Genomic DNA, 24,484 nt, shown 5'->3' on the forward strand with positions numbered 1-24,484 from the left:
GGGTGCCGCTGGGAGCCGCCGGCGCCCCCCAGCGGTCAGGGCCCGGCAGCGCCGCCACCCCTGTGGCCGCCGCTGCCGCCGGTCCGCCCGCGGAGGCTGCCGGGAGGGCGGGCCGCCAGGGGGCGCCACATCCGGGGCGGAGACGGCACCGCCATGGCGGCGGCGTTCAAGTAAGTGCTGGGCCAGGGGGCCGCCGTCCCGCCGGAGCCGCACCGTGGGTCCCGCCCGCGCCTCCCAGCGCCCCCCGGCGCCCCCCGGCCGCGCGGGGACCCTCGAGGGCTTGATCCAGTCACCCCTCCGGCCGCGCGGAGACCCTTAAGGGCTTTATCCGGTCACTGCCCCGGCCGCACGCCGGGGGCGGGCTCGGCGCGTCTGGGAGGGATGGGGTCCGTGCTGCGGGGCTGTGGAGCCCCCGACGCGTGCGGGAAAGACTGAGCGAGCGGGGTTTGGCCAGCCGGGAAAACGCCCGGCAAAAAGCCGAGCTCAGTGAGGCCCGGAGCTACCTGGTATCAGAATTGCAGAGTATACCGAGGTGGATCCTTAATGATCAGCGAGTCCAGTTCCTGGCCCTGTGCAGGATACCCCCAGGAGTCACCATGCGCCTGAGGGCGTTATCCAGGCACTTCTTGGACTCGGGCAGTTTTGATGCTGTGACCTCTGCCCTGGGGAAATTCCAGTCCCAGCGCCCAATAATCCTCTAGGTGACAAACGTTTTCCTGCTCTCTGACCTACACCTCCCCTTACACAGCTGACCGAATTATAAGAAAGTTAAAATTGTAGGGAATTCAATGACTTCCCATTTATAACTACTTGTTTTAGAACAGGAAAATGGTTTGGGTCGCAGGGGATTTTCCCAGATGATCCAGTTCCAATCCCTGTGCCGTGGGCAGGGACACCTTTTGCTAGACCAGGTTGCTCAGAGCCCCATCCAGCCTGGCCGTGAACACTTCCAGGCATGGGGCATCCACAGCTTCTCTGGGTAGGCTGTCCCAGCATCCTTGATTCTATTGTGTGGCTTAAAAGCTTCAAACAAGGTTTAGCAAGTGCTGTTACATGAACTGTAAGACAACAGACCTTGTGTTGGGTTTCTAATCCAGTGGTACCCGACCAACACATGTGGAGCCAGCAGGAGCCAATTCATGCTGGCCGTTATGTTGGCGATACCTCTGTGTGTTAGTTTGCATTTGGAAAACTTGCCTATTCCATTTATCTTTTTTCCACCCCTGTCCCAGAAGCACTATTTTAACAAAACTGTGACTGCTTTGTTTAAATATTGGCAACAGTTTTTATAAAACTTTTTTTTACCTTAATGATCCCTGCTTAAAATACTAATACACAGGTACTGTTACTAGTGTATGATTAATAATAAGCATCAATTATTTTTCATCTGAAGCACTGCATGAAGCATATTTTGTAGTTGTACATTTTCTCAACGATTCTAAGAAAAACTGAATAATTAAACATTTTTATACAGATTTTTGCATTGGTTTGCAGTCCTTGAGCTAACAGATATTTCACACAGTGTAGTAAAATTTTCCTTTTTGCATTCCTTGAAAGATGAAAGCTAGCAGTTTTTGTTCAGTGTATGCGCAGGCAGGTTCATTGTGAAAACATATTTTTTTTTAGATTAGTTTAAAATTTCCTCATTGTTCTGTAACTGTATTGCAAAACAGTTTTGTCAGGCATCTTGATTCCCAGATTTTTTTTTCCTTGTGTCTTGCCTACTCAGGAACTTGCATTTGAATTTCTCTTTCTATTTATTCTAGAACTGTGGAACCATTGGAATATTACAGGAGGTTTTTGGTAAGTGAAACATAAGATGCCGTATAAGTTCCTTGCAGTGAATTTTTTCTTTCTTGCTTCTGCTCTTCTAACTTGTCTCTATGGAAATCTGAAACTATGGAAATAGAAAGTGAAAAAAACCCAACCCAAAAACCTGTCTGAGCAGGTGAAAAACTTTTGTGCTCTTCAGAACATGCTTTTCTTTCCATCTTTCCATGGTGTTGATACTGTTCATCTTGATGGGTGAATGCTTCTGTTGGTCTTGAAAGCAGTTCAGGTTAAATTTGACCAAGATGGCGATGCAGGTTTTTGCCTAGTACAAAATGGTGTCAAACCAGGCTTTTAGATGCTACAAAAATTAGTAATAGAGACTATTGCTGCTAACCATGCACACTGTAACCGCGGGGGAAGAACACGGAACAGCTGAACCTTAAATTAGTTCAGCTGTTACTGAAGTTGTATGGACTTAGAAATGGATCCAGTATTATTGCAAATTTTGGTTCTCATAATTGAACCAAAAGAGTTTGCTTTTGAAAAGCTTGAAACTGCGGTGAGTAATCTAAAATGATGGAATATTGTTTCAGTTTCTAAAATAAGGGTTATGTGTTGTACTGATGGTATTTGAATGCTGCATTTTCTTTTGGTGCAGGGTTTTTCTTTTGTTTTCTTTAGTTCACTCTAATTTTAAGAGCTCCACTAAACAATGCAGGCAGTTAGAAACTCTCATTTTAAGTTTACCAGTGCGTGTTCATTCTTGGATGATGTTCTGAATCTAGTCTCCTGTAGTACCTACCCTTGAGACATCAGTCTATTGTTATAGTGTCTAAATAAATTTCATTTTAAAAAATCAGGAGTTTTCTTTTGTAGGCCTACAACCACAAACTACATATCAGTTGATGAAAAGCCAGCTATAGTCTGACTGAGTTTTCCCTAGCATTTTTGCTAGGGAAAACTCATATTTTTTATGAAACTCTGTAGCAAAAATATTACCGTGCTATTTGATAAAGTATGTTTTCTAATTTGAAGTTTGTAATTTTTCTTTAGAAGGAGAACTGTCGGCCTGATGGAAGAGAGTTAGGTGAATTTCGGACAACCACTGTCAACATAGGCAAGTGCTTATGTGGAATAATAATAATGGGGGAGGTATTATTAATATCAGGTTATAGAGGTGACCTGAATGACTTGCTAATTGGTTTTCTTGGTTCTTGTATTTGGAAACCAGGAAGAGGAAGGATTTTTCTTTACAGTTTCAACAAGCATGAAAGAGAATGTGGGGTACAGTGGTATCCTCAAACATTGTTTTCAGTCCTGTTCCTGGGCTAATGTGCTCAATGTGATTAGTCAGTTCCGCTCCTGCATGTGCAGCACAGTTTAGGTGCCCTCACAAGTTTGCAGATGACACTGAACTGGGAGTGTTATCTGATATGCCAGAGGGTTCTGCTGCCATGCAGAGGGGGCTCAGCAGGCTGGAGAACCTCAACCATTCTGTATGATTGACTGTTTAATACAGAGATTCTGTCCCACTCTGGATTCAAGACTTTGCTTAGGCTGTGTTTAGTACAAAATGATGGAAGGTAAATACTCCATGAAGGTTGGATGTTATTTAGCGCGCTTTGAAGGGAAAATAGATTTTATTGAACAGTACTTTTTCTCTTCAGGTTCAATTACAACTGCAGATGGTTCTGCCCTGGTGAAGTTAGGAAATACCACAGTGATTTGCGGAGTAAAAGCGGTATGGTTGGTTATCTTTATTTATCTGTTCGCTGATTTCGTGCATTCGTGTTTAGAATTGATCGCCCTTGGAGTTACGATAATGTGCCAGTCAGATGCAATTACAGTCTTTCACCTGAGTTACTTCCAGACCTGAAAGTTAATATATAATGTAATTGTGTAATCCTACCTATATAGTCTGAGAACGTGTATTTTTGTGATGCCCATCATGTACAAAACTAAAGTCCTTGTTATTTCTAGATAAAAGCTCTGTAATTGAAAAAAGTTCCTGAACATGGATCAGTAAGTGTACTGGGAATGAGCTGGCTGGACTATTGAATGCCTTGTAGCCTCATCTCTACTGCTGGCCTGCCATGACCTACAAGACAAATGACTGTTCATCCCTGTACTGAGTTCTTCCATAGGAAATTTACAGACAAGGAATGATTAAAAATGACTTTTGTAAATCTCATTGTAATAATGACTGGGAAGAAAACAACCATTTGTATATAGAACAACTGAAAAATATTTTGAAAAATTCTTCATTTTTCTCTTTTGTATTTCTCCAGGAACTTGCTGCACCTGCAGTGGATTCTGCTAATAAGGGATATATTGGTAAGTGTTTCAGTATGGATCTGAGGTTTTGTATTACTTCGGCTAAAAGGTTGTGGAAATTGTGTTCTGTAGATTTCTTAAAAGAATTCATTTGGATCAAATTTTATTACAACTCTTCAAATTAATTTCAAAATTGACATCTAGGCATCTAGAATTCCCTTTGTTTTGCTTGTGAGTTTTCTGTATACAGCTACCTTTTTGTTGCAGTTTCCAGGCTGGGCATGGAAGGAAACCTGCATCATTGTGTATATTAAGAGGGAGAAGGTACTCTATAAAAGACAGTGGCATGCATGGTTGTGCAAAGGCATGTTAACTTCTGTTTCAAAGTTCCAGTAGGCAAAAAATGTAACTGTTAAAAACTGTGAAATAAAAACTGTTTATTTCTCAGAGAACTGTAAGTCCCAGTGGTACCTCCTCACTCCTGTTTGGAGTTTCTTTGGAAATAAAATAATTTTGTGGAATTGAGAGACAAAGTCCCCTTTTTCTAAGGCATCTCCCAAGTATGTTGTTTTCAGTAAGCTTGACTATGCTTAGGTTTTTTCATGAATGTTTATGCATGTTTTTGCTTCAAGTCTAAAGCCTCAGGTTTTAATAGTTGATGGAAAGCAGACAGCATACCAGCAAAGTCAGGCAGTGGAATGGAAATGCTGCTGTTTCTTGATCTGCTAAAAAGTGCTTAACACTTAAAGAAGTGTTTGTGTGGGTCATGATAGAGAAGGATTATAAACAGACAGTGATAGCTAGGAGTATGTGCTTTTCCATGGAATATATAGTTTCTGAGTACAGAGAGTACAAGTTCTGCAAGTTCTTTAATACAAACTCATGCATAACTTTATTTTTGAGGGGAGAATTAGGAAGGCTTGATTGAAAAATTCTTGGTCTTGCCTTTAATTTGAAGTACATAAAATAGTATTAATAGCATTTGTTATTTATTTTTTTATTTTTGATTACCCATTGCCTGTTTTCTTTGGTTTATGACTAATGATTCTTGCCACCTAGTTCCAAATGTGGAGCTGCCCCCCCTCTGTGCAGAGAGGTTTCGCTCTGGACCACCTGGTGAAGAGGCTCAAGCAGCAAGTCAGTTCATCGCAGATGTGATTGAAAAGTAAGAACCATCTTAGTGCTGTTAAAATACAACCAAATCTGTCTCGGTGCCCTTTCATTGCCTTGCTTACTCTCATTTTATTTTAGTTCACAGATGATAGTGAAAGAAGATCTGTGTATTGCCAATGGCAAGGTAAGTTCTGTCTCAGAATGAAGAGTTAGATAGTAACAAGATCACAGGACCTGTACACAAGTACAAATACAGAAGGTATTTGAAGTTATAGGGGGTTTTAGTGTTGGTTTTGCTTTTCAGTCTTCATAGCTTAGTTTACTTCCTAAGTGCAAAAATCAAATGATAGAAATAAGTACCTGTATGTAGTGTGGCCAGAATTTTCTTACATATTAGACCACTTACTTAGCTGATGGAGTATCTCACATGTGCAAACCTTTTTTGATAGCTTGCGTGGGTGTTATACTGTGATATCATATGTCTGGACTATGATGGAAACCTTCTGGATGCCAGTGTCTTTGCTTTGTTGGCAGCATTAAAAAATGGTAAGCCTTATTTAGAACAAGAGAGACATTCTGGTAAGTGTTGCTTGGAGAAATGCATTCGTTTTGAACCCTGCTAAGTGGGTAACTAGTTCATGGGACTGTTTGTTTCCTGTCATTTGAATGCAAATACAAGGTGTAAGTGATGGTGGGATGCCATAGATGTGTAACACCTGAAAAATAGGATCTTTTTTGTACACTTATTATTGCTTTCTTAAAGGACTAACTGCTGTTCTGCCATGTGTTCTCTTGTGTCAGATACATGAGTCTTTCAGCAGTGACCATGAATGAATTTAACATCTACATCAGGGTATTACTTTGATAATGTATTTTGCATAGGCAGGAAGAGCTGTTGGAGGCTTTGCTTACAGAAGTACTTTGTCACAACAGAATATTCCTTTCCTAGCTTAATGAATTATAGTTTGTAAAAAAATGTGTGGCCTGACTGTTTGCAGGTGTGTGGCTTATAAATGCATGAAGGAGCAGTTTAAAGGGAAGCTTATGGCAAGGCCTCCCTTTCTAACTGTGAATTGCCAGCCTTGGAATTCCCCTAGCTACTTGGTTCTTGTCCTTGTCACTAGCAATGTATGGGGTTGTCACAGTAAGAGGCAAGAGTTAGCTGAAGGTCAGGTTGCACTGTTTCTACAGATATATACAATTCACGACATGAGACTACATTATTACTTTTTATATGCCCAGTAGACTTGGGGGAAAAAACACTTTTGGTTAAATATTCTACTGTATTAGAATCTAAAGTACTAGAGTCTAAAGTATTTTAATTGTGTGGCATTTTGGAAGTAGAAAACATTTCTGTGTAAGGAGAAAAGGTTCTGTTACCCTCAATACAAAAATCAAACACTTCCTTGAAAAGGTCATTCTAAGCTAAATACTGTCCTTGAATTCAAGAATGATTTTTTTTTGTAGAGAGTATAAATAATGTAGGAAAACCTATTCTGATTGATTCTCAGCGGGTTAAGAGAACAGCTTAAATATTTCAGTACTTGTTAACATTTCTAGGCCTGTTTCAAATTAGACCATTGTAATTTTTTCATCTCTTCAGTGCAATTGCCGTTGGTTACGATAAACGAAGAAACTGGTTTATCAGAAGTTAATTTAAAACAGAAGAATCCTTTGATTATCAGAAAGCATCCGGTTGCCACATCATTTGCTGTATTTGATGAGTAAGTTCCAAACTGTTTTGTACTTTATGGAAACAACAGTGTTTGTAAAACAAATGAAAGATGGAAGATGCCACCGATGATGTTTGTGCACTTCTGCCAGGGACCAGAGTGGAGCCTCAGGCAATGCTGCTCCACCCGTCTTAAATCCACAGCCTCTCTCATTGAAGGGGCCTCTAGTTCTGTGATGTAAGGAGTTCACAAGACAAAGTGCAGTAAAAATAAGCTTAAAAGTACATGGATGGGTACTGTTTGAGGTTTTTGAAGTATCTTTAAGATGAAAACGTTACTAGTGCAATTAATGTTTCAGAAGCCTGTGTAAGTAACTGATAGAAAAGATGGCAATGTTTGAACAGCTTATTCCAAGGATGTAGTCAACAAAGGAGGGAGGAAGTAACAGTCCAGTTAGAACAATAGAACCCCTGGATAACTGAAAACATAATTACTCAAGGTGAAGTGTAGCCAGCATGCTTAAGTCATTGTTCATGTAGGAAGAGAATCTGATTATGAGAATTCAAAGTAATCACATCTGGTAACTTGACTCCTCATCTGAAATTGTCTACTGGGTCTTCCTTAGTTCAAGAATGTTAAGAATGTGCCCTGCTGCTATTTATAAGAAATGCAGTCATTTCTGGTGACATCCATTTGCAAAGTAGAAAGTGACAGGATAGTGATCACTCTGCTATTCAAGATTTAGGTCTGTTTGGAGATCATGGGGGGTTATGGCACATTAATGTGTATTTACAGAAATTATTAGTAGGGGCCTTTCATCCAAATAACAAATGATGTGGGGAGAGCATTAATGTCAATTGTTGACCAAGTGATTACCAAAGCATCAGAGCAGGACATTATTGGTTCTTTAGAATGCCTCTGTTAATTGCTTTAGTACCATTTCTGCTGGGTCTGAAGTTGGATGTACACTAAGTGTTTGAGTAACATACTAGGCAGACAGCTGTCAGTAAGGTATTATTTACACACAAATCACACATACTTACACATAGACCAAAAAGCTGCCTGGGGAAGAAGGCTTTCCATGAGTGTCTGTTGGGCTTTGTTTCCTTCCCTGAAACCAACTGTTGCATCAAACAAGTTACTGAAGCCTCCTTTTAGCTTCTAAAACTAAGTACTGAAGGGGTGTCTGCCTGTGTTGTGTGGTTTGCGTTGGTTTTATTTTTTTTTTAATTCTGGTTAATAGCTCTTTCAATAAAATGCTTTACATACTCTGGCTTCCAGAGGCAGCTTTCTTCTGCATAAAAAGCCTCCTTGAATAAATGGAATGGTAATGCAAGTGGTAGGTTGCTGGTTAGTGTGGCCATGGCTGAGGAGCACTGCTGCAGGGCTGCTCCTGTGGCAGCAACCTGTACAGCAACAACAGCCATGCACTGAACTGCTCATGTGACAGCATGAAAGCCAAAATAAACTGTCTTAAGCAACCCAATGAATCTGGTTTTGAACTATTCCCAGTCTGAGTGATGTTAACAGTTCACTGACAACAAATTGAGAACCACTTTGGTGAACTTGCCAGTGGAAATCAGTTTTGCTTTAAGGTGTCTGGTAGAAATTAGTGCAGCCTACACCTAAAACCAATGCCAGTCTTCAGCATAACTACAAAATAACAACTGCAGTCTTTCATATTACATACTGCAAGTAGCAATTCAGTGGCATTTTCCTGCAATGTCACAGGTTTATGAAACCGCTTATATGCCTATTTTCCACAGTCACAAACACATGATTATGTGGACTCTCCCACATTTTTTGGCTTTTTTTTTTCTTTCTTTTAAAATTGGTGCATTTTGGTAGGAAAACAGAGAAGCTTGAGCACTAAATCCATCTACAAGTATTTTGTAAGACTACAGTAAAAATTGTATTTTGCTATAACATTAATGGAGCAATGTATACCAACATATGTGCATGCATTTCTTTCACAAGCACATTACTCATTGTTGATCCAACTGCTGAAGAAGAAGATTTAGCAACTGGAACAATAACCATTGTAACTGATGAAGAAGGCAGACTGTGTTCTGTCCATAAACCAGGTACTTCTAAATTTACTACAAAGAAGCCTATGAGAGACGATGATGTTAGGTCAAGAAAAGATTCTGTACCTGCTTGGCTTTGTGAGATGCAGGTGCTTTATGGTAACAGTGTCTGCCTGAATAGTCATTAAATTACCTGCTCTTGAAAAGTTTTAAGATGGTGAGTGGCATGACTAAAGTTCAAGAAGCAGTCACAGGAGAGGACTAATTGTGGGCATGTCTCCTGTTACAACTCTTGTTTGTTTTCATTATCTTTGCCTGAAGCTAGGGCTGGGAAAGCTGTATGCTCCTCAGTGAAAGGTGCTGGTAATAGTAATTAATGTATTAATACTTGCATTTGGAAAGCACAGTTAGATACACATAACTGAAGTTTAAATAGAAAATCAAATTGTTCCCTTCAATGTTTAGGTGGAAGTCCTCTTACAGGAGCCAAGCTTCAGGACTGTATCACCAGAGCAATTACAAGACACAAAGAAGTAAAGAAGCTCATAGACAAAGTAATAAAAAGTATAACACCCAAGTGAACAAAAAGAGAGCTCTTTTCAAAAATGGATTTGTAAAAATTGTATTTGTTACAGTGTTCACAAACCTTTTATACTAAATAAACAAATATCAATACTACATTTACAAAGTTCATCTTTTCTAAAATGTTTTTCACCCTCATTCTATGTACAATGTTGTTGACTGGTAAAAAATACAAGATAAAACATTCTGTTAAAAAATTAAGTGACTAGAGGAAACCAGATCCTAGCCACTTTATAGATTAAATTTCTAAGTTCTATAGGGTTGGCTTCCAAAATCAGTTCGTTTCTTTTAGTGTAATGTCAAAAGTTCATTTTCCCACCAGTAATATAAAACACTAATTTTATTTTAAGCCTTTTCCTTAACAATCTGAAAAAAAAATCCCCTTCCAATCAATTTTTTTATGGGGGGAGGCAAGTCTCATGATTTTGGAGGGGCTGATGTGCCTCTTTTCCTTTTACTTTTTGAGTGGCTGCCTGAATGTTGATGATGCAGGTGAGCTGCTTGTGCTGCTGCCGCTGCCATAGCCATTTGATGCTGCAAGAATCGCAACTGCTGCCATGGAGGAGAAGGGAGAAAAAGCTTGTTAGTGTTGACTATAAAGCTTTCACATCAGGAAGAATGAAGAGGGAGAGAGAAAGAAAAAATAAAGAAGCACCAGGTTGACAAAAGGAACACACCATGTACTGGGGCAGTTGGGTACAGTCAAGCAGCACCAGTGGCACAGAAGCCTGCTGAGGGCACAAGCTAACATTTTACATGTGAATGTGCACAGCTTTGTTTCTTTGCCCTTGCTCTTCATTGCAGTAACTGCAGTAACTCAGCAACTTCACTGAGTGTTTGGGTTACACAGTACCTTTTTAATGTGATAGCTTCTCAGTGTATGCATTGTATGAATTTTCTGTATATATTACAAACATGCGACTGTGTGCTAAAAAATGCTAAAATGTTTTCATGAAGCATCTGAATGGTAAAGGAGCTTTGCAAAGCTCTTGCTTTCATGTACTGACTGTAGCAGGGCTACATTTGAACTTCCAGGTGCTTACATCCATGCCATTTTGAAATCTATTGGCACCTGGTATAGTATTTAGATATGTGCCACAAGCACCCCTTGAATGTTTGCAAATCAGGAAGGTGGAGGGCTTAAATGAATAAAAATAAATTCAGTGCTCCAAGCTGAGAGAACCACAGATTTCAGGTCTTGCATGATAGTTTGCCAAATACATGTTGGTTTTTGTTGTTTGTTTTTCTTTAAATTTGCGAGACCATAACTGCATTAATTAAAAAGAGAGCCCAAGAGGGTAATATTTTGGATTTTGGAGCCAAGAATTGTATTTTTAATTTGATTTTTTTTTAACACAGTCAGAGTGAAGTTGCTGGATTACTTGTATCTGTTGCTGCTGCAAGGCTTGTTGTTGTTGCTGTTGCAAGGCAGAAGAGAGCTGGAGTCTCTGCTGAGGAAGGCTTTGCCCAGGTCTGTTCACAGCAGAGCCAAGCTGAGACAACACTGAGAAAGGAGAAGGGGAAAGCAGGCAGGTCAAAGAGGTCAGATTGAGTTGGTCAGGGGAGGAAGACATAGGAATACAGTGTAACAGGAAAGGGGGATCAATTGAATTAGTTTCAGAGTCAGATTTGGAACAGTGCAGAATAAAGTATACATGATATACATACTGTTAGTTAATTAGATTATGAAGTGCTTGTGGAGACACAAAGGTTTCTCACACTAGATGTTAAGCACAGAGTTAAAGAAACATTCCTTAATGAAGTCTGGCATGAAGTTCGCTGCATTTTCATTTTGTCTTAAGTGTAACTTGCTTTCATGTGATACTATAAATTGATGGCACTTAACTGCCAAACAAAGCAGAGAAGTGCATGCTTTAGAAGTCGAGTATTTCTCATAGAATTCATGTCCTGATAACAAACAGTAAATCATTGTGATCTAACGTAAGACTTCCTTAAGACCAAACTTCATTTCAGTGTGAATTTATCAACATAAACACTTCACTACAAAAGGAGGCTCAGCAAGCACATACCTGTGGCTTGAGGTTGCATAAAATTCCCTACTCCAGTCAGGTTAATTACAGCAGCTTGTTGGGCAGATAATGCCTGATCTTGATTGGATGGACCTTGGTCAGACCCCTAGCAAAAATGAAAAGCTTGATCCTTATTACCAAACTTTCATATCAATGAATAAGCAAATAAAGCCAGTGTGAAGGCAAACTTCTGAAGTGCCATTTAAAAACATTTAATGCTACTTCATCCAGTGTGTGCCAGATACAGGCTAGTGTAGTCAGTAATAGCAGAACAAACAGATACTGAACACCCCAGAACAGCTTTGTTTTGGCAGAAATGGTAGTGCTCCTGTTACTCAGCAGAAGTCCACATAGTTTTCAATTTCTCTGCAGTCTAGCAGAGACTACACATCATGGTTGTAATCTTACAACAATTTCCTGTCCCACTCCCAGCCCCAAAGTCTTCAGGGGCCCCTGAAATACCCATGTGTAAAGGTCCTAATCCATCAAAGTGTGCAAAGGCTGATGCATTCCCATGTTCGTATTGTGCTACACATCTTAATTTCATAAAAATACAGACCCTGCTTTTAAAATCACATTATCAGAACACAGTAGTTTTCACAGTAATCACTTAAACCGAATTAATGGAGTCTGACCAATGTCTCCTGAAGTCAAAGGGTGCTGAATTATGACCTCTTCTAGAACTTAAATTACGCAATGATTTATAACAAAGGAAAATAAAGTATTATATGCACAATTCATTATATGTATGGCTTATGAGTCAGAAAAAAGATGGTTCAGTCCAGGAGTTGCAATGCTTCTTCGGCATTACATTATAATGCCACTAAGATCTAGGAAAACCAGACCAAAAGATTGCATGTTGAGACATCATCACCTCCATGATGACTAGGAGTCATAGAAACACCATGTGGGGAGAATCCCTAAGTATGACAGAAAATGCATGTTTATATTATATTAGTAGCACAGAAGATTGTTGTTGCTTTTGGGCCTAAGTTTTTTCACTAAGCACTGTGAGCACGTAACATTCCTATCCGTACCAAAGCTAAGGAATCTAGCATTCATAATATCTCATTTTAGCCAACAACCCCCTCCTCTATAATGCAAGGTATGAAAGAAGTTCCTTAGGGCAGTTTAACCAATGCAGAGATTGATTTTCTCCTGAACTTCCTGCCACAAGAACTATGCTTACGTCAGCCTTTTTATAAATGCCCTTGATGTTCAATATCTAGAAAATAAAACCCAACAGTACAAGGTCACATTACTTTTTTTTTTTTTTTCAGTAGTTCAACGACTAGCTGACATTCAGAGATTCAGATGCTGTGAACAAATTGCAAAGTTTCCCATTAAACCTTCCCACAATCCAGAACAAGGCCTGTGGCACAGGAGGCTATATATCATAAAAAAACAGTCTACAGTATCACAGGTAAAATTATGACAAACTTGAGTACCCAGTAGAGAGTATTTGGTTAAGCAGAAGGCTTGTGTGTCTGAGAAATCAAAAGCAGAACAGCTAGTTTTCTCATACTGCTGCATCAATGTTGGTTAGGATTTTTAAGTACTAACCTGGTACTTGTACCTTAGGATTTTTAAGGTGCAACTGACCACTCAAAATTTGTCATTTAAAGATGGATTGGTGTCTATCAAGACTTCAGATTTCCTCAGTGATTAAAGCCTTTAACACTTATTACAAGCAGCAGCAGAGCAAATCTCTTAAGATTACAGCTTTAAAGACAACTTGTATTTCCTTTGGTGCAAAGAAAATTCTGCTGAACTACAGCAGTGAGGTTTGTAAGCCAGCTCACAGCAGTGTCAGTAACAAGTGTTTGTTTCTCTGTTATAAGGCTGACTGCATTTTTTCTCTGTTCATCTGTTAGTTATGATAAACAAAGCACTAAGCTGATTTTACACCACTCATACAATGGGGCTGGCTCTCTTCATGACAGAGTTAGACAATGCTCAGCAGTTGTTATAGCTTTTCTATACAGGATACAAATAAAGAAGTATAACCCAGCTCCAGCCATAGCAACAGAGCCACTGCACTCTTTGCTGTTTGAGAAAGTTTAGGAGGAAGAGTTTCCTTCCCCTCTGCTTCAGATCCATGGGGTAATGGCTCATTTACTTGTGGAGATGGGGAGAATAGGCGGAACTGTTTCATCCATGCACCCCAGACTGAGGGCTGTTAGCACACACCTGTTCTCCCTGCTGCTGAGGACTACAGGTTGTAGGCTGCTGAGATTGCTGCTTTGGAGAAAACTGTGACAGCTGCTGCTGGAGTGGGTTAAAAATAAATGAACCACCTGGAAGCTGTTGAAGATTAAAAACAAAAGGCATAATTCAATCAAACTGCTGAGTTTCCTACTGTTCTAGGATGAAGATTGTATTGATAGTGGTGTACTTCCCAGAGGCTTGATTTTTTGTTTTGTAATGCCTTTAAAATCAATCAATTTACAATTGTTGCTGTTTCTGGAAAAGGCTCATGCTCTGAAAACAAACTTGAATGAACTGACAGAAAGGTATTTCCATAGGAAAATATATTGTAATTATTTTAATTGAAATGGCAGATACTGTACTGATACTGGAAAAATAAATGCCAGTCTTCAACAGCACTGTATATAATTTCCACTTTCAGAATATTCCACTGAATTTTAATAGATAGTGAAACGGCCTTGATTCCTCTCCCTTACCCCAGCTTTAATTGCACTTATTTCAGCTGAATTGTTCTTGGTTTATATGAGTGGCAGAGCTAGCTTGAAAGAATGTCCTTCATGGAATCATTCATATGCAAGCATTTAATTCTATAGAAGAGCTCCACTCTGACATAACTGCCTCCTGTGCCTGCCCTTTTCCATCTTTCTGCAGTGTACAGGAGTGGGAAGAGGAAGTAGCAAAGCTGGTAGTAATTTTTTGAAGCATGGTGCAATGTATGTGGAACACTGAAGCTGCAATTCTGCACCTGCATCTGGCAGCTGACTGCAAGGTCTGGGAACTCTGCCCAGTTCCACAAACAACCCCTGCTCTGCTTTTAAATGCAACTCTGACATAACAAATATCTGCTCATGTTTGTATTTGTGTGTATGCTTAGTGCAAATAAAGCATTTACAGACCTTCCAAACTCCCTATCTTACATGAACTTGCATTTCTAAAACCTCTTGAAACCTATTACTGCACCTACTTGTGCATGCTGAGCTTGGCTTTTAGGCATTCTATGTGTAACCTCTGAGTGATTCTACTACACTGTTTTGTACACTATAATTGTAACTTTAGTCTGTGATCTGCAATGAAACCTTAGGCAAATCCCGAAAGATTGTATTTTAGGGTTAATCTTTTGAATTCAGATGTCTGCATCTTTATATTGTTACTGAGAATTATCTGCTTTTTTTTGAGCTGGGAATATAACTTCCACCTTGTATGTCTATTCTAAGCCTTTTAAATAAGCAATTAAGATTTGCAGTAAATGGTCTGACCAACTGCCTCCAAAGATCTGTGTGGGGCAGTGCAGTAAGCAGCACTAAGCAGGTCTCTACAGAAAGATAAGAAATTATCATTATTATTGTGTCCAAGTATATAAATTACCTGTAGAAGATTTAAGGGCCGAAGATTTGATGTATTTTTCAAACCAAATGGGCTGCCTGTTAAAGAAAACATCTTTTTATTAGTAGTGAGTCTTTACTCAGTTCTATTTGTGTTTTGCAGTGCACCTTTCCACTGGGACTATTTCTAAACATATGAAAGTTGGAAAACTGGCAAGTGTAAATTGAGTGTAAACTTAATACTCAGTGTATAATAATACAAGTATAATAAAAATGTAATATTGGCAAGTGTAAATAAGGTGTAAACTTAATACAATGCTGTATTTTCCATAATGCAGCTCATAGTTATTCAGACTCAAAGTGCACAAGAGCTGACTAAATGGAAAGAAACCTGTATCTCTACATTAACATTATACCCTGTGACCTATAACCTGTTGGTGCATTTACACAAAGGTGATTGTGGAGAACACCACAGCAGTTATTTTTCAGTGATCCTTCTTCTGCCTTTAAAAAGCTTTACTGTTTGTACAGTAAATCTAAAAAAGTCCAAGGGCTCAATGAAGTAATACACTCTTACCAATCTTTAACAGAAAATAATCCCACCCCAAATCTGAGTGACACTCCAGTAAGACAGCAGCTCTCAAACAGAAGCCCTGGAGGTCTTGCACAGACCTAGCTCAGCTCATTACCTGCATCTGTTGTGTGTGAGTGACAGCACAGCATGTACAAAAATGTGACACCTAACTGGTAGAAGCTGATAGTGCTTGAAAGGACAGAAGTAGACTAAAAGCAATCCTCATGAACTGAAGAAATGGTCCAAAACTCAGTAACACTGATTTAAAAAAAGACAAATGAGCAAGTACAAAATTGTAACTATCTTTGCGTCTATACAGCAAGAAAGGACATGTGAAGTTACAGGAGGTCACAAACATATCCAAATAATCCAAATACAAACTACAGAGCACACAAAAGAAAAGAACCTCTCCACACAGTTTACATTTATAAAATTCACTGTCACAAGATGCTGTAGAGATTCCGAAAATATACATGGGTTCAAAAACCAATTAGATAAATCCACAGACTAGAAATCTAGCACAGGATATTAAGCACAAAGATCCATGTGGATATTCTTCAGCTGAGAAAGTCTCAAAGCTGTAGATTGCCAGAAGAGGTACAGTTGTAGACAAGGGATGTTTCATTTCACATTTTTGTCTCATCTCAAACACTCTCCTCAGTATCCTCTAATGGCAACTGTCAGAGACAGAATATAAACTGGATGGATTTTTGGCCTAAACCAGTAAAGCCATTCTTATGTCAAGGTAATGCTGTTGCAAAAAATACAGATAAAAAATAGGCAGACCTCATTTGGGGAAATGTTAACAGGAATGTTGTGAAAGAGATGAGATGCATTTATTCTGCTGTGCTCCACAGTGGTAAATCAGCCAAGCTCAGGCTTGTGTCCCGTTTTGGTTATCACATTTTAAGAAGGATGTAAGCAAATTGGACAGTCTAGAAAAGAGTGACAGGATTATGAAAGGTTTGAAAAATACGATCTATCAGAAAAAGACAAATGTGGGACATGACAGCATGTTTGATACTTAGAAGGTAAAGAGTGAACAACTATTTTTCACATCTGAAGGATATAGGAGGAAAAAAAATTGCAATTCAGGAGATGCATTGTAATTAGAAGGAAACATTTTGCATGGATAATGAGCCACTCCAGACAGCTACTGAGGAAGACTGGAATCTTCTTCAGTGACGACATTTAAATACAGTTTATATAAACATTGGCTCAGTATGGTTTAGACAGATTTAACTCTTAGTATAAGGGATGGATATCTTGAAGTCTTCTACTGTTCTCATTCCATAACCATACATTAGACTCTTTTTTATTATATGTTCAGAAAAAATAAACTGATAATTTAAATTGTGCTTTTAAGATTTATATAGTTGCATTTGAAGGCAATAAGGAACTACTTAATTGTTGTACAAGAATAAAGTAGTACCAGGGCTAGAATAAAATACCCCACACATTTAGAAAGTGAGGCCTCTTTCTAATTTCAATCATGCCTTTTTTCTGGCAGTCATCATTATCAAAATTTCATTTAAATTTGGAGTTTCTTCTGAACTTCTTACTGAGTGCACCAAACAATCCAGGTTTTGACTGTGTACCCCCAGCCCAGCTCACCAAAAACCAGCTTAAAACAATCTCCAACACAGCCTACGCCTTGAATACAAAAAGATGTATGTTGTTCCTGAGCTCCAGTCATCAAATACACAACCTCTTCACACAAAGGCCACTTCAGTGCACTTTTCTCACAGAATGTTTTCACACTGTCCCTGTCTGAAGGGTGGCTTTTCCACTCAGTCACACTGACCTGCTTGGGAGGCAGATTGCATTGCAGCGGGCAGCGCACTTGGTACCAGACCTCCTGGGGGTAAAATGCCACTCAGATTTATACCTGCAGGGGCTATGGCACCAGTGTTGCACCCCAACATAGGGTTTGAACCACTCATCAGTGACTGTGCTCCACTGTAGAAGAGGAAAGACAACACATGAAACCCAATTGGCACAAGTAAGTCTGAATAACTAAATTGTTGCCCTTTGTCTCATGGCAAGTAAATCAGTAGCTTGCTGTAAATTATGGAACTATGGATAAAGCATCAATGCAGCTTAAAAAAAAATCATTTTGCCTAGAGCATAAGATATATTTGATATTATGAGCCCATACTGGTTTTTTTCTTCTTTGATATGAACTGTTAAAAATAAACCACAAGTGGTCCTTTCATTCTAGAAATACTAAAAGGCCAACAGTCTGCAAAATGGTTGTACTATTGTAAAAAGAACAGGTTTGCTTTTTCTTTTTTCTCCTATTAAAAAAAGTCTAATTTATCAACAGTGACCAGCTGCTGAACACCTTAGCTGGGTAATTTGAATGTCTGATACCTGCATTGAAGCACACTATGTGTCTTACACTGACCATCATAATTGCAGAATTTTCTATAGTCTAAAAAGCAGTTCATGTTATACCGTACCATCTATTCTTGACAGTATTTATTTTCTTCAAACCACAAAATGAGTTTTAAGGATCAAAGAGTATTTCACATCAATGCTTTTTCAAATTGATAGAAACAAATCTGTTCCCATTTTTCGTTTAGATTAGTCTGCATATGATATCTACTTCCCCTCTAATAAAAAGTTTTCAAACTTACAGAGCAAAACCTCAGAAATCACTTAAACTGAGATAAAGCCTTCAGAAATGGACCTATACGACTCCACAAAGATGAAAGCAATAAAAGCCTTTTTTAATAGATCATCCTGAAAAATATTTACCCTAATGGATGGTGGACAGTCCTGGATCACATCCCCTCCCACCAACCAACCCCCATGGCAAATTAAGAAACCATCATAACAAAAGACTTACCACACAGAGCCCACTACATTGATGAAGTTAAGTCCTGCAGGGTTTGCCATGACCTGGGTGGAGGTTGTTCCTGTAGTAATGGATGTTACCATGGTGGAAAGAGGAATGGTCATTACAGGCAGTGCCTGGCTCAGAGACATTTGCTGCTGAGCAAATGGGGTTAACAAAGTGGGCTGAGGGGTGAAGCCTGAATCTTGGGGAGTAGGGGTGGCAGAAAGGGTAATAGGAGTTGAGCTCTGAGCATCAGGAGGGTGTGGGGTCGATGAAGGGGTGTTGGTTGGAGTAGGAGTAGATGGTTTAGGAGTTCCAGACCCTGCTCATTGAGAAAAATAAAAAGTGCTAGTTTGTTATAAAAGGCCAGTCCTTTTTGTATAAGGTTAATGGAATCTTAGCATTGACAATTTCTTCCATTTTTTAGATTGCAAGTGTTAATTTCTACATGACAAGTGTAGCAGCTCACACTCGTTGTTAAGGATGCAGTATAATCACAAAGAAAATCCAATCTCCATGCTTCATTCCTTGTAGCATACACCAATTTCTATTTTCCTTTAAGGCTTCCATAATCTATCATACATCAAGTCATAATTCTATTCAAGAATACTTAAAATAATTTCTTAGTGACCATTTTAATCTAATTAATGTTTGTCCTAAACAAATAGTATCCATGTACTGCCTGCACAATAGGTTGTGTTAAAAACTTATAATGGAAAACAAGAGTCAGCAAGATCATGTACAGTTTCAATGATCATGGGGCTGATCTAAATTTCATCATAGTCAAACTGCAATTTTCCAAGTAATGATCAAATAAAAAGCAACTATCTAATATTTAAGAACCACAGAAGAGGACAATACTGCATCTTTAAAAGCTACTGTGTAATTCTCTCTACTTAAATGTAACACACACAGCTGTATTTGCTGTGGATGCAATAGGCAAAGCCTATCAATAGAAAAACAAAACAAAACCAAACCCCCAAAAAACTTGAGCTGTTTTTTTTGTTTTTCTTTTTTTTTTAAGCTTTTATGTCCTGCAGAAAGAAAGGAAATAAATATGAATGGTGACCAGAGCCTTAAGGTTACTGTGTGCAGCAGATTTACACAATTCATAACACTAACATAAATCCAGACTCAGTATTTTGGAAGTAAACTTAAGTTTTCTTTTTTATCTTGTGCAAAACAAGAAGGCAGAAAAGTTACACCTTTTGAGCTACCCAGATTTTAAATTATTTAATGCAAAAAGCACATTATAATACCATGCAGGATACTGGAATGTGCAGTATACAAGTATTCATTAAAAAATTTGAGAAGCTGCAGCTATGGTTTCCTCTTTGTACAGATCTGTTCATGAAATGGCTCAAGACACATACATGTTTTAGAAAACATTTATGATCTACAGCTAAGATTACAACGATTCTGTCAGTGTTAATATAAATACTTTAACTAGGATGTCGCTTCTGATTGAAATTTGCATTTTTACACCTGAGAATATGGTGCTATCATCAGCAGCATCACCACCACACTTGCAATCAGCAATGATTTGTAAAACAGTGTAGGAGTGTTTTTAAAAAATCATCTTATCGTTTATTGTATCATCACCTCGGGACTGATCAGATTATATACATACACAGATACACAACTGCACCAGCTCCTATAACATTTAAAAAACCAGATGCTTAAATAATGTAAAGGCAAATTGATCTAACATACTGTTTTTACACCGGAGGAAAAAAATCTACACTTTGGAATTTATCTCATCACATCATCTACCAGCCTTTCATATATGAGGAGATCATGCTAATTGCAGAAAATGTATTAAAACGTATACACAGAGGGTGCATACATATATATATACAGAAAACGAACACAGTTACAATAAACATAAAATACATACAGTGAACAAGAGACCTGCCTAAAGCTGCACAACTTATACAATTTAGGGTACACTGTACACTTAAGTTTCATCATTCCACAGGTTAAGAAGTTTATCTCAGGAAGCATTTATGCAAAAGCCTAAGATTTAATGGAGAATTTAGGTCGTGACTCACTTTGTGAAGAGCTCGCAGGAGACATGGCAGCTGGAGAGAGCATGCTAACTTGATTAAGATCCATAGATTGTTTCCGAGAAAGACCAGGAGGCTTAGAAGGAGGAGGCGGAGTTGGGGATTTTAGATGGCCACTTGACTGTTGTGAACTAAAAATATTACCTGAAAAAGCATAATTAAAATACATTACTATTCTGTAAGTACACACGTTACCTTGAATGTTAAGATAGAATTTTGTGAACTATATAATCAGAAACTAAAAAAAACCAACAAAACAAAACAAAAAAACCCCAAAACAAACAAACAAAAACCAACAAAAAACCCCATGCTCTTCTCACAGATAAGATTCTGGTATTTTTTAATTAAATCTTAACTAAAGGGATATACTTTCATTTTACAACAGGCAGATCATGTTAAAATTAGATGTTTGAGTCAAAAAATAATTACCTGAAGAGCTACTTCCTGAACTTGAAGGTAATTTGATAGGAGGAGGTCGGTGTTTTACACCTTTCCCCAGTACTGAAGACTGAACAGAGCCTGATACACTTTCCGGCTGCTGGGAGGAAAGAGCAATTAACACTACCAAAGCAATGACAAAAGTTTTCACACAGCTGACAGAAAAGACAATTGATTGTATGAAATCAACTGATTTGTATGAAGGCTTCTAAGAACTATGATAATATTCCTTTCAGCCATTTCAAATGCATATGCATTTATTTTTAAAAAATAACCTATGATGAACTCTCTTTACATGAATTCTTTACCATCAAGAAGCAGCACGAAAGTGCTCGTAAAAATTTAAACTGAGCAAAAAAAAAAGTTATATAATTAAAGAGCTTCACTTTTCTCCATAATTCTGGAATTTCTCATAGTAATTTTCACAAACACAAAAGTGATGAATACACTTGAAATAATAAAACATTTAGGTTTTACTTGAAAAATGACATCATTTAATTCACTCATTCTCTATATACCTGCCATTTTCAACCAGGACAGACTTAAAGAACAGGATCAGAATTCTTTGTTCTGGGAGCAGGATTTCAAATAAATTTAGGAAAATCTTGAATACAGAGAAATCAAGACATATTTCCCCACTGGTTTCAGTGGGACCAGAACTTCATACTCTTAGAGGGAACATCCAGCCTTTTTGTTTGCTTTTGTATCCTCATCATAAGGTTATCTGAACATGTATCTGCTTCACCTGTTTGAGTCTGTAGTTCTCAGTCACTCACAACAGACCCTACATCCATAATTCCAATAGCTGACACTGTCTAAAGACTCAACAGTGAAATGCGTTCAGTTATATTCTATGTGGTTTTACCTTATAGCAGATGTCCATAAATGACAGTACTGTTTAAACAAACATACAGTGTGCAAACTGCTGAAACTGGGAAATGAGGCTGGCAATTCAGTGAACATATTATGTCAATACTGGAGCCTCAATTAAATGTGCATGAACTAAGAAATCAGAGCATTGTGCAGAATCACCCTTTTTGGTGAGCTTAACTTCCAATGATTCTCAGTGATAAGAGACAGTCCCTCTATATGTTTCTAATTGCTTGCTTATAAAAAAGAATCCTTTGAGGAAAATTCTGAGGTCTTTCTGTTCTTGTATTGAAATCTGCTTTCTTGATTTTGAAAATAAAGACCAATGCTCCATTCCAATGGTAACTAGATAATTAAATACAGTAACCTGAGTAACTCTAGTCCAGCTTTTGGCAGGGGCTTGGACAGGCAGACAAGCTGACATTGGCAAGCACCCTTCCACCCATTTATTATATGATTTTAATGTATATATACACACATGCATGTTGTACGTGTCTGTATGCCTGCACACATACACAGAAACACCCATATTCCTTTCTGCAACTGCTGGCCTTGGAATGCTGCTGGTCTGCCTGACACCAGGAACTACCTCCTTCAGAAAAACATTGCTGGAGTTTTAAAGTAGATGTTTAGGGGAAAGATGTCAAGGAAACACCCCAGGGGATACCAATCTCATTTACTAGCTGGAGTATAACACACAGCTCACTGCTGAAGTACTGACTCTGACCAAACATAGCCAGAAGCAGCAAGTAAAACACAAGGCAATGCCAACAGGCAGGGAAATTTAGGAATGCAAGAGTTTATACTGGAAATGTAGAAATGTGTGTGCATGTAAACATACACACTTTAAAGTTGTTGGGGTTTGTGTTTTGGAGGTTTTTTTTATATGTTTGAGCTTTTTTTGCCTTTGGCTTTTTGTTTCTATTGGTTTTTGTTTGGATGTTTTTGTAAGTTTTCCTCTTCAAATTGAAGAGAAAGTAATTTGAATTTCTAAAGGTAAAAGTAGTTCAGCTACTCCATCTGCTTCTGTGTTTACTGACCTGCAAAACAAGACACACAGCTGCATTTTACTATACTGCTCTATGAAAGTTTCACCTGAACAGGGGAAAATGCTAAAACAAAACTTTGGAGCTAACTACATGATACAGAGCCAACCTCCCACCCCTTAAAACAGCTAAAAGACAACATTTGAACATTGAAAACATAAAAGTTTTCCACTAACTTTTCCAATATACTCACATTGAATGATCATGACCCATTTAAAAATTCATTCAGGATAACATTTTTAGGTTATTTTACTGTTAAATGTGGATAGCAAAATTTATTCTAATATTTCAATAATTAAGCGCAAATAAAAGAAATTTGTAGCTTGATAAACTCACTTCCATTTCCTTCCCTGGAGAAAGATGACTGACTGATCCACTTGAATTATGAAACATTTTCACAGTACATTTAGCTTCATTTTGCACTAACTCCTGGTACTGGTTCACCACCCTGAAACAAACAATAACGACATAAAAAGATTAACAAGTTTGAACTTCCAGAGTATACGTATAGATAAACACATAATTGTATATGTTATAGTCATATATTTTATATATTGTGTAAGCATATCTCTACATAACATAGAGATGCACATATATAAAACATACTTATACCTCTTTGTATCTTTCTACATTATATTCCTGGGCTCTCAGATTTATTAAATTTTAACTTTTAATCTCTTTTTTTTTTTTTTTCTAATACAAAATACAGTGTGAGAAACACTCTACTGGAGGAATACAGAACACAACAGAACAGTTCCATTCCCAAAAGCAACTGCAGATCTTTGGGATGTCAGTCAACAGGGATCCCATTCTCCCTTTATTACAGAGGTCCAGAATATTTTATAAAAGTGTCTCTTCTGGTTATGCTGCCTGTGAAACAGTCAACCCTCCTTCAGCTGGAGGTCCATGTCAGATGAGGAGTCTAAATGCAAGGGCTGAACAATCACTCCCCTGTGAGCATTATGATACACATTTCCTAAAGCATTAGGGATACAAGTTTAAAATATTGTTTTATCAAATTGAATCAGATACTACATCTCTACTCATCTAAGACAACCAAGCTGAGGGAAAACTGTTTCACAAACATGAGTGGAATATACAAAATGACTTTGAAATATACTCCTTTATTGTTTCTTCTTGTCCTTGTCCCTGAAACCCTGTTGCTTATTCTGATGAAAGGACTTGTGCAACTCAGTGATATGATCAGGAAATCAATCCCAGTTAAAACTAGGCTCTTGTAATATTGTTGTTTTATTTTTCAGCCAGCCAATCTCCCCAGTTCAGCTAACAGAACAAACAGCAAAAGTATCAGCACAAAGGAGGCAGGAGAGAATATAAGCAAAGAGTTTCTTGATCAAAATTATCTATTTAAAAAAAGAATATTATGGTTGATTTTTGATAAAATCAAAGACCCATTTCCCTGTCAGGCACATGTGTGAAGATAAGAGCTATGGCATGTACATAGCCAGCAGTGTCCTGTGGAGGCTTAAAACCACAACTGGATCTGACAGAGGTTGCTTTTTAAAGGTTCTGTGCTTATATGCACTGGCAATCTAATGCGATGTACTCTGACAAACAGTTAAAAACCACTTATTTTGCTGCCTCAGTTATCCCTGAATTAGCTACTCCTACTCATTCTACAACTA

General features: G+C 38.3%; 2 protein-coding genes across 13 annotated transcripts in view; one reads left to right on the forward strand and one right to left on the reverse strand.

Moving 5' to 3' along the window:
- The first annotated feature begins 1 nt into the window (after window position 1).
- EXOSC8 (exosome component 8) lies at window positions 2–24,098 on the forward strand. 2 transcript variants are annotated; one of them, XM_058825275.1, is made up of 11 exons: window positions 22–170; window positions 1,767–1,803; window positions 2,827–2,890; window positions 3,441–3,514; window positions 4,062–4,107; window positions 5,107–5,212; window positions 5,299–5,344; window positions 5,610–5,706; window positions 6,764–6,884; window positions 8,811–8,917; window positions 9,326–10,283. In XM_058825275.1, the coding sequence occupies exons 1-11, from the start codon at window positions 154–156 to the stop codon at window positions 9,439–9,441; spliced, it is 831 nt and encodes a 276-aa protein (XP_058681258.1). In that variant the 5' UTR covers window positions 22–153; the 3' UTR covers window positions 9,442–10,283. The 2 variants fall into 2 exon arrangements, with proteins under 2 accessions (XP_058681259.1, XP_058681258.1); XM_058825276.1 differs by lacking the exons at window positions 8,811–8,917; window positions 9,326–10,283 and adding an exon at window positions 23,548–24,098 and having other exon boundaries at window positions 2–170.
- The window catches only part of SUPT20H (SPT20 homolog, SAGA complex component), a 29,579-nt gene continuing 14,343 nt past the window's right edge, over window positions 9,249–24,484 (reverse strand). For 2 of the 11 annotated variants that reach the window (XM_058825265.1, XM_058825263.1), the window contains exons 16-24: window positions 23,175–23,286; window positions 20,914–21,019; window positions 20,470–20,628; window positions 18,428–18,740; window positions 17,381–17,535; window positions 15,046–15,101; window positions 13,663–13,776; window positions 11,473–11,578; window positions 9,249–9,994 (exon numbers count right to left, since the gene is read on the reverse strand). In XM_058825265.1, coding sequence (XP_058681248.1) covers window positions 9,897–9,994; window positions 11,473–11,578; window positions 13,663–13,776; window positions 15,046–15,101; window positions 17,381–17,535; window positions 18,428–18,740; window positions 20,470–20,628; window positions 20,914–21,019; window positions 23,175–23,286 — 1,219 coding nt within the window. In that variant the 3' untranslated portion in view covers window positions 9,249–9,896. Of the gene's footprint in view, window positions 9,995–11,472; window positions 11,579–13,662; window positions 13,777–15,045; window positions 15,102–17,380; window positions 17,536–18,427; window positions 18,741–20,469; window positions 20,629–20,913; window positions 21,023–23,174; window positions 23,287–24,484 lie in introns of all 11 variants that reach the window. The other 9 variants (XM_058825271.1, XM_058825268.1, XM_058825261.1 and 6 more) reach the window with 7 other exon arrangements.

The sequence above is a fragment of the Ammospiza caudacuta genome, chromosome 2, assembly GCF_027887145.1.
Source record: "Ammospiza caudacuta isolate bAmmCau1 chromosome 2, bAmmCau1.pri, whole genome shotgun sequence".
Taxonomy (NCBI): domain Eukaryota; kingdom Metazoa; phylum Chordata; class Aves; order Passeriformes; family Passerellidae; genus Ammospiza; species Ammospiza caudacuta.

Bases quoted from the DNA above. Each gene is read 5' to 3' on its own strand.
- EXOSC8 (XM_058825275.1), top strand. The intron at 5,707-6,763 runs GTAAGCCTTATT...TCATCTCTTCAG, and splicing joins GTTGGCAGCATTAAAAAATG to TGCAATTGCCGTTGGTTACG. The intron at 8,918-9,325 runs GTACTTCTAAAT...TTCAATGTTTAG, and splicing joins GTGTTCTGTCCATAAACCAG to GTGGAAGTCCTCTTACAGGA.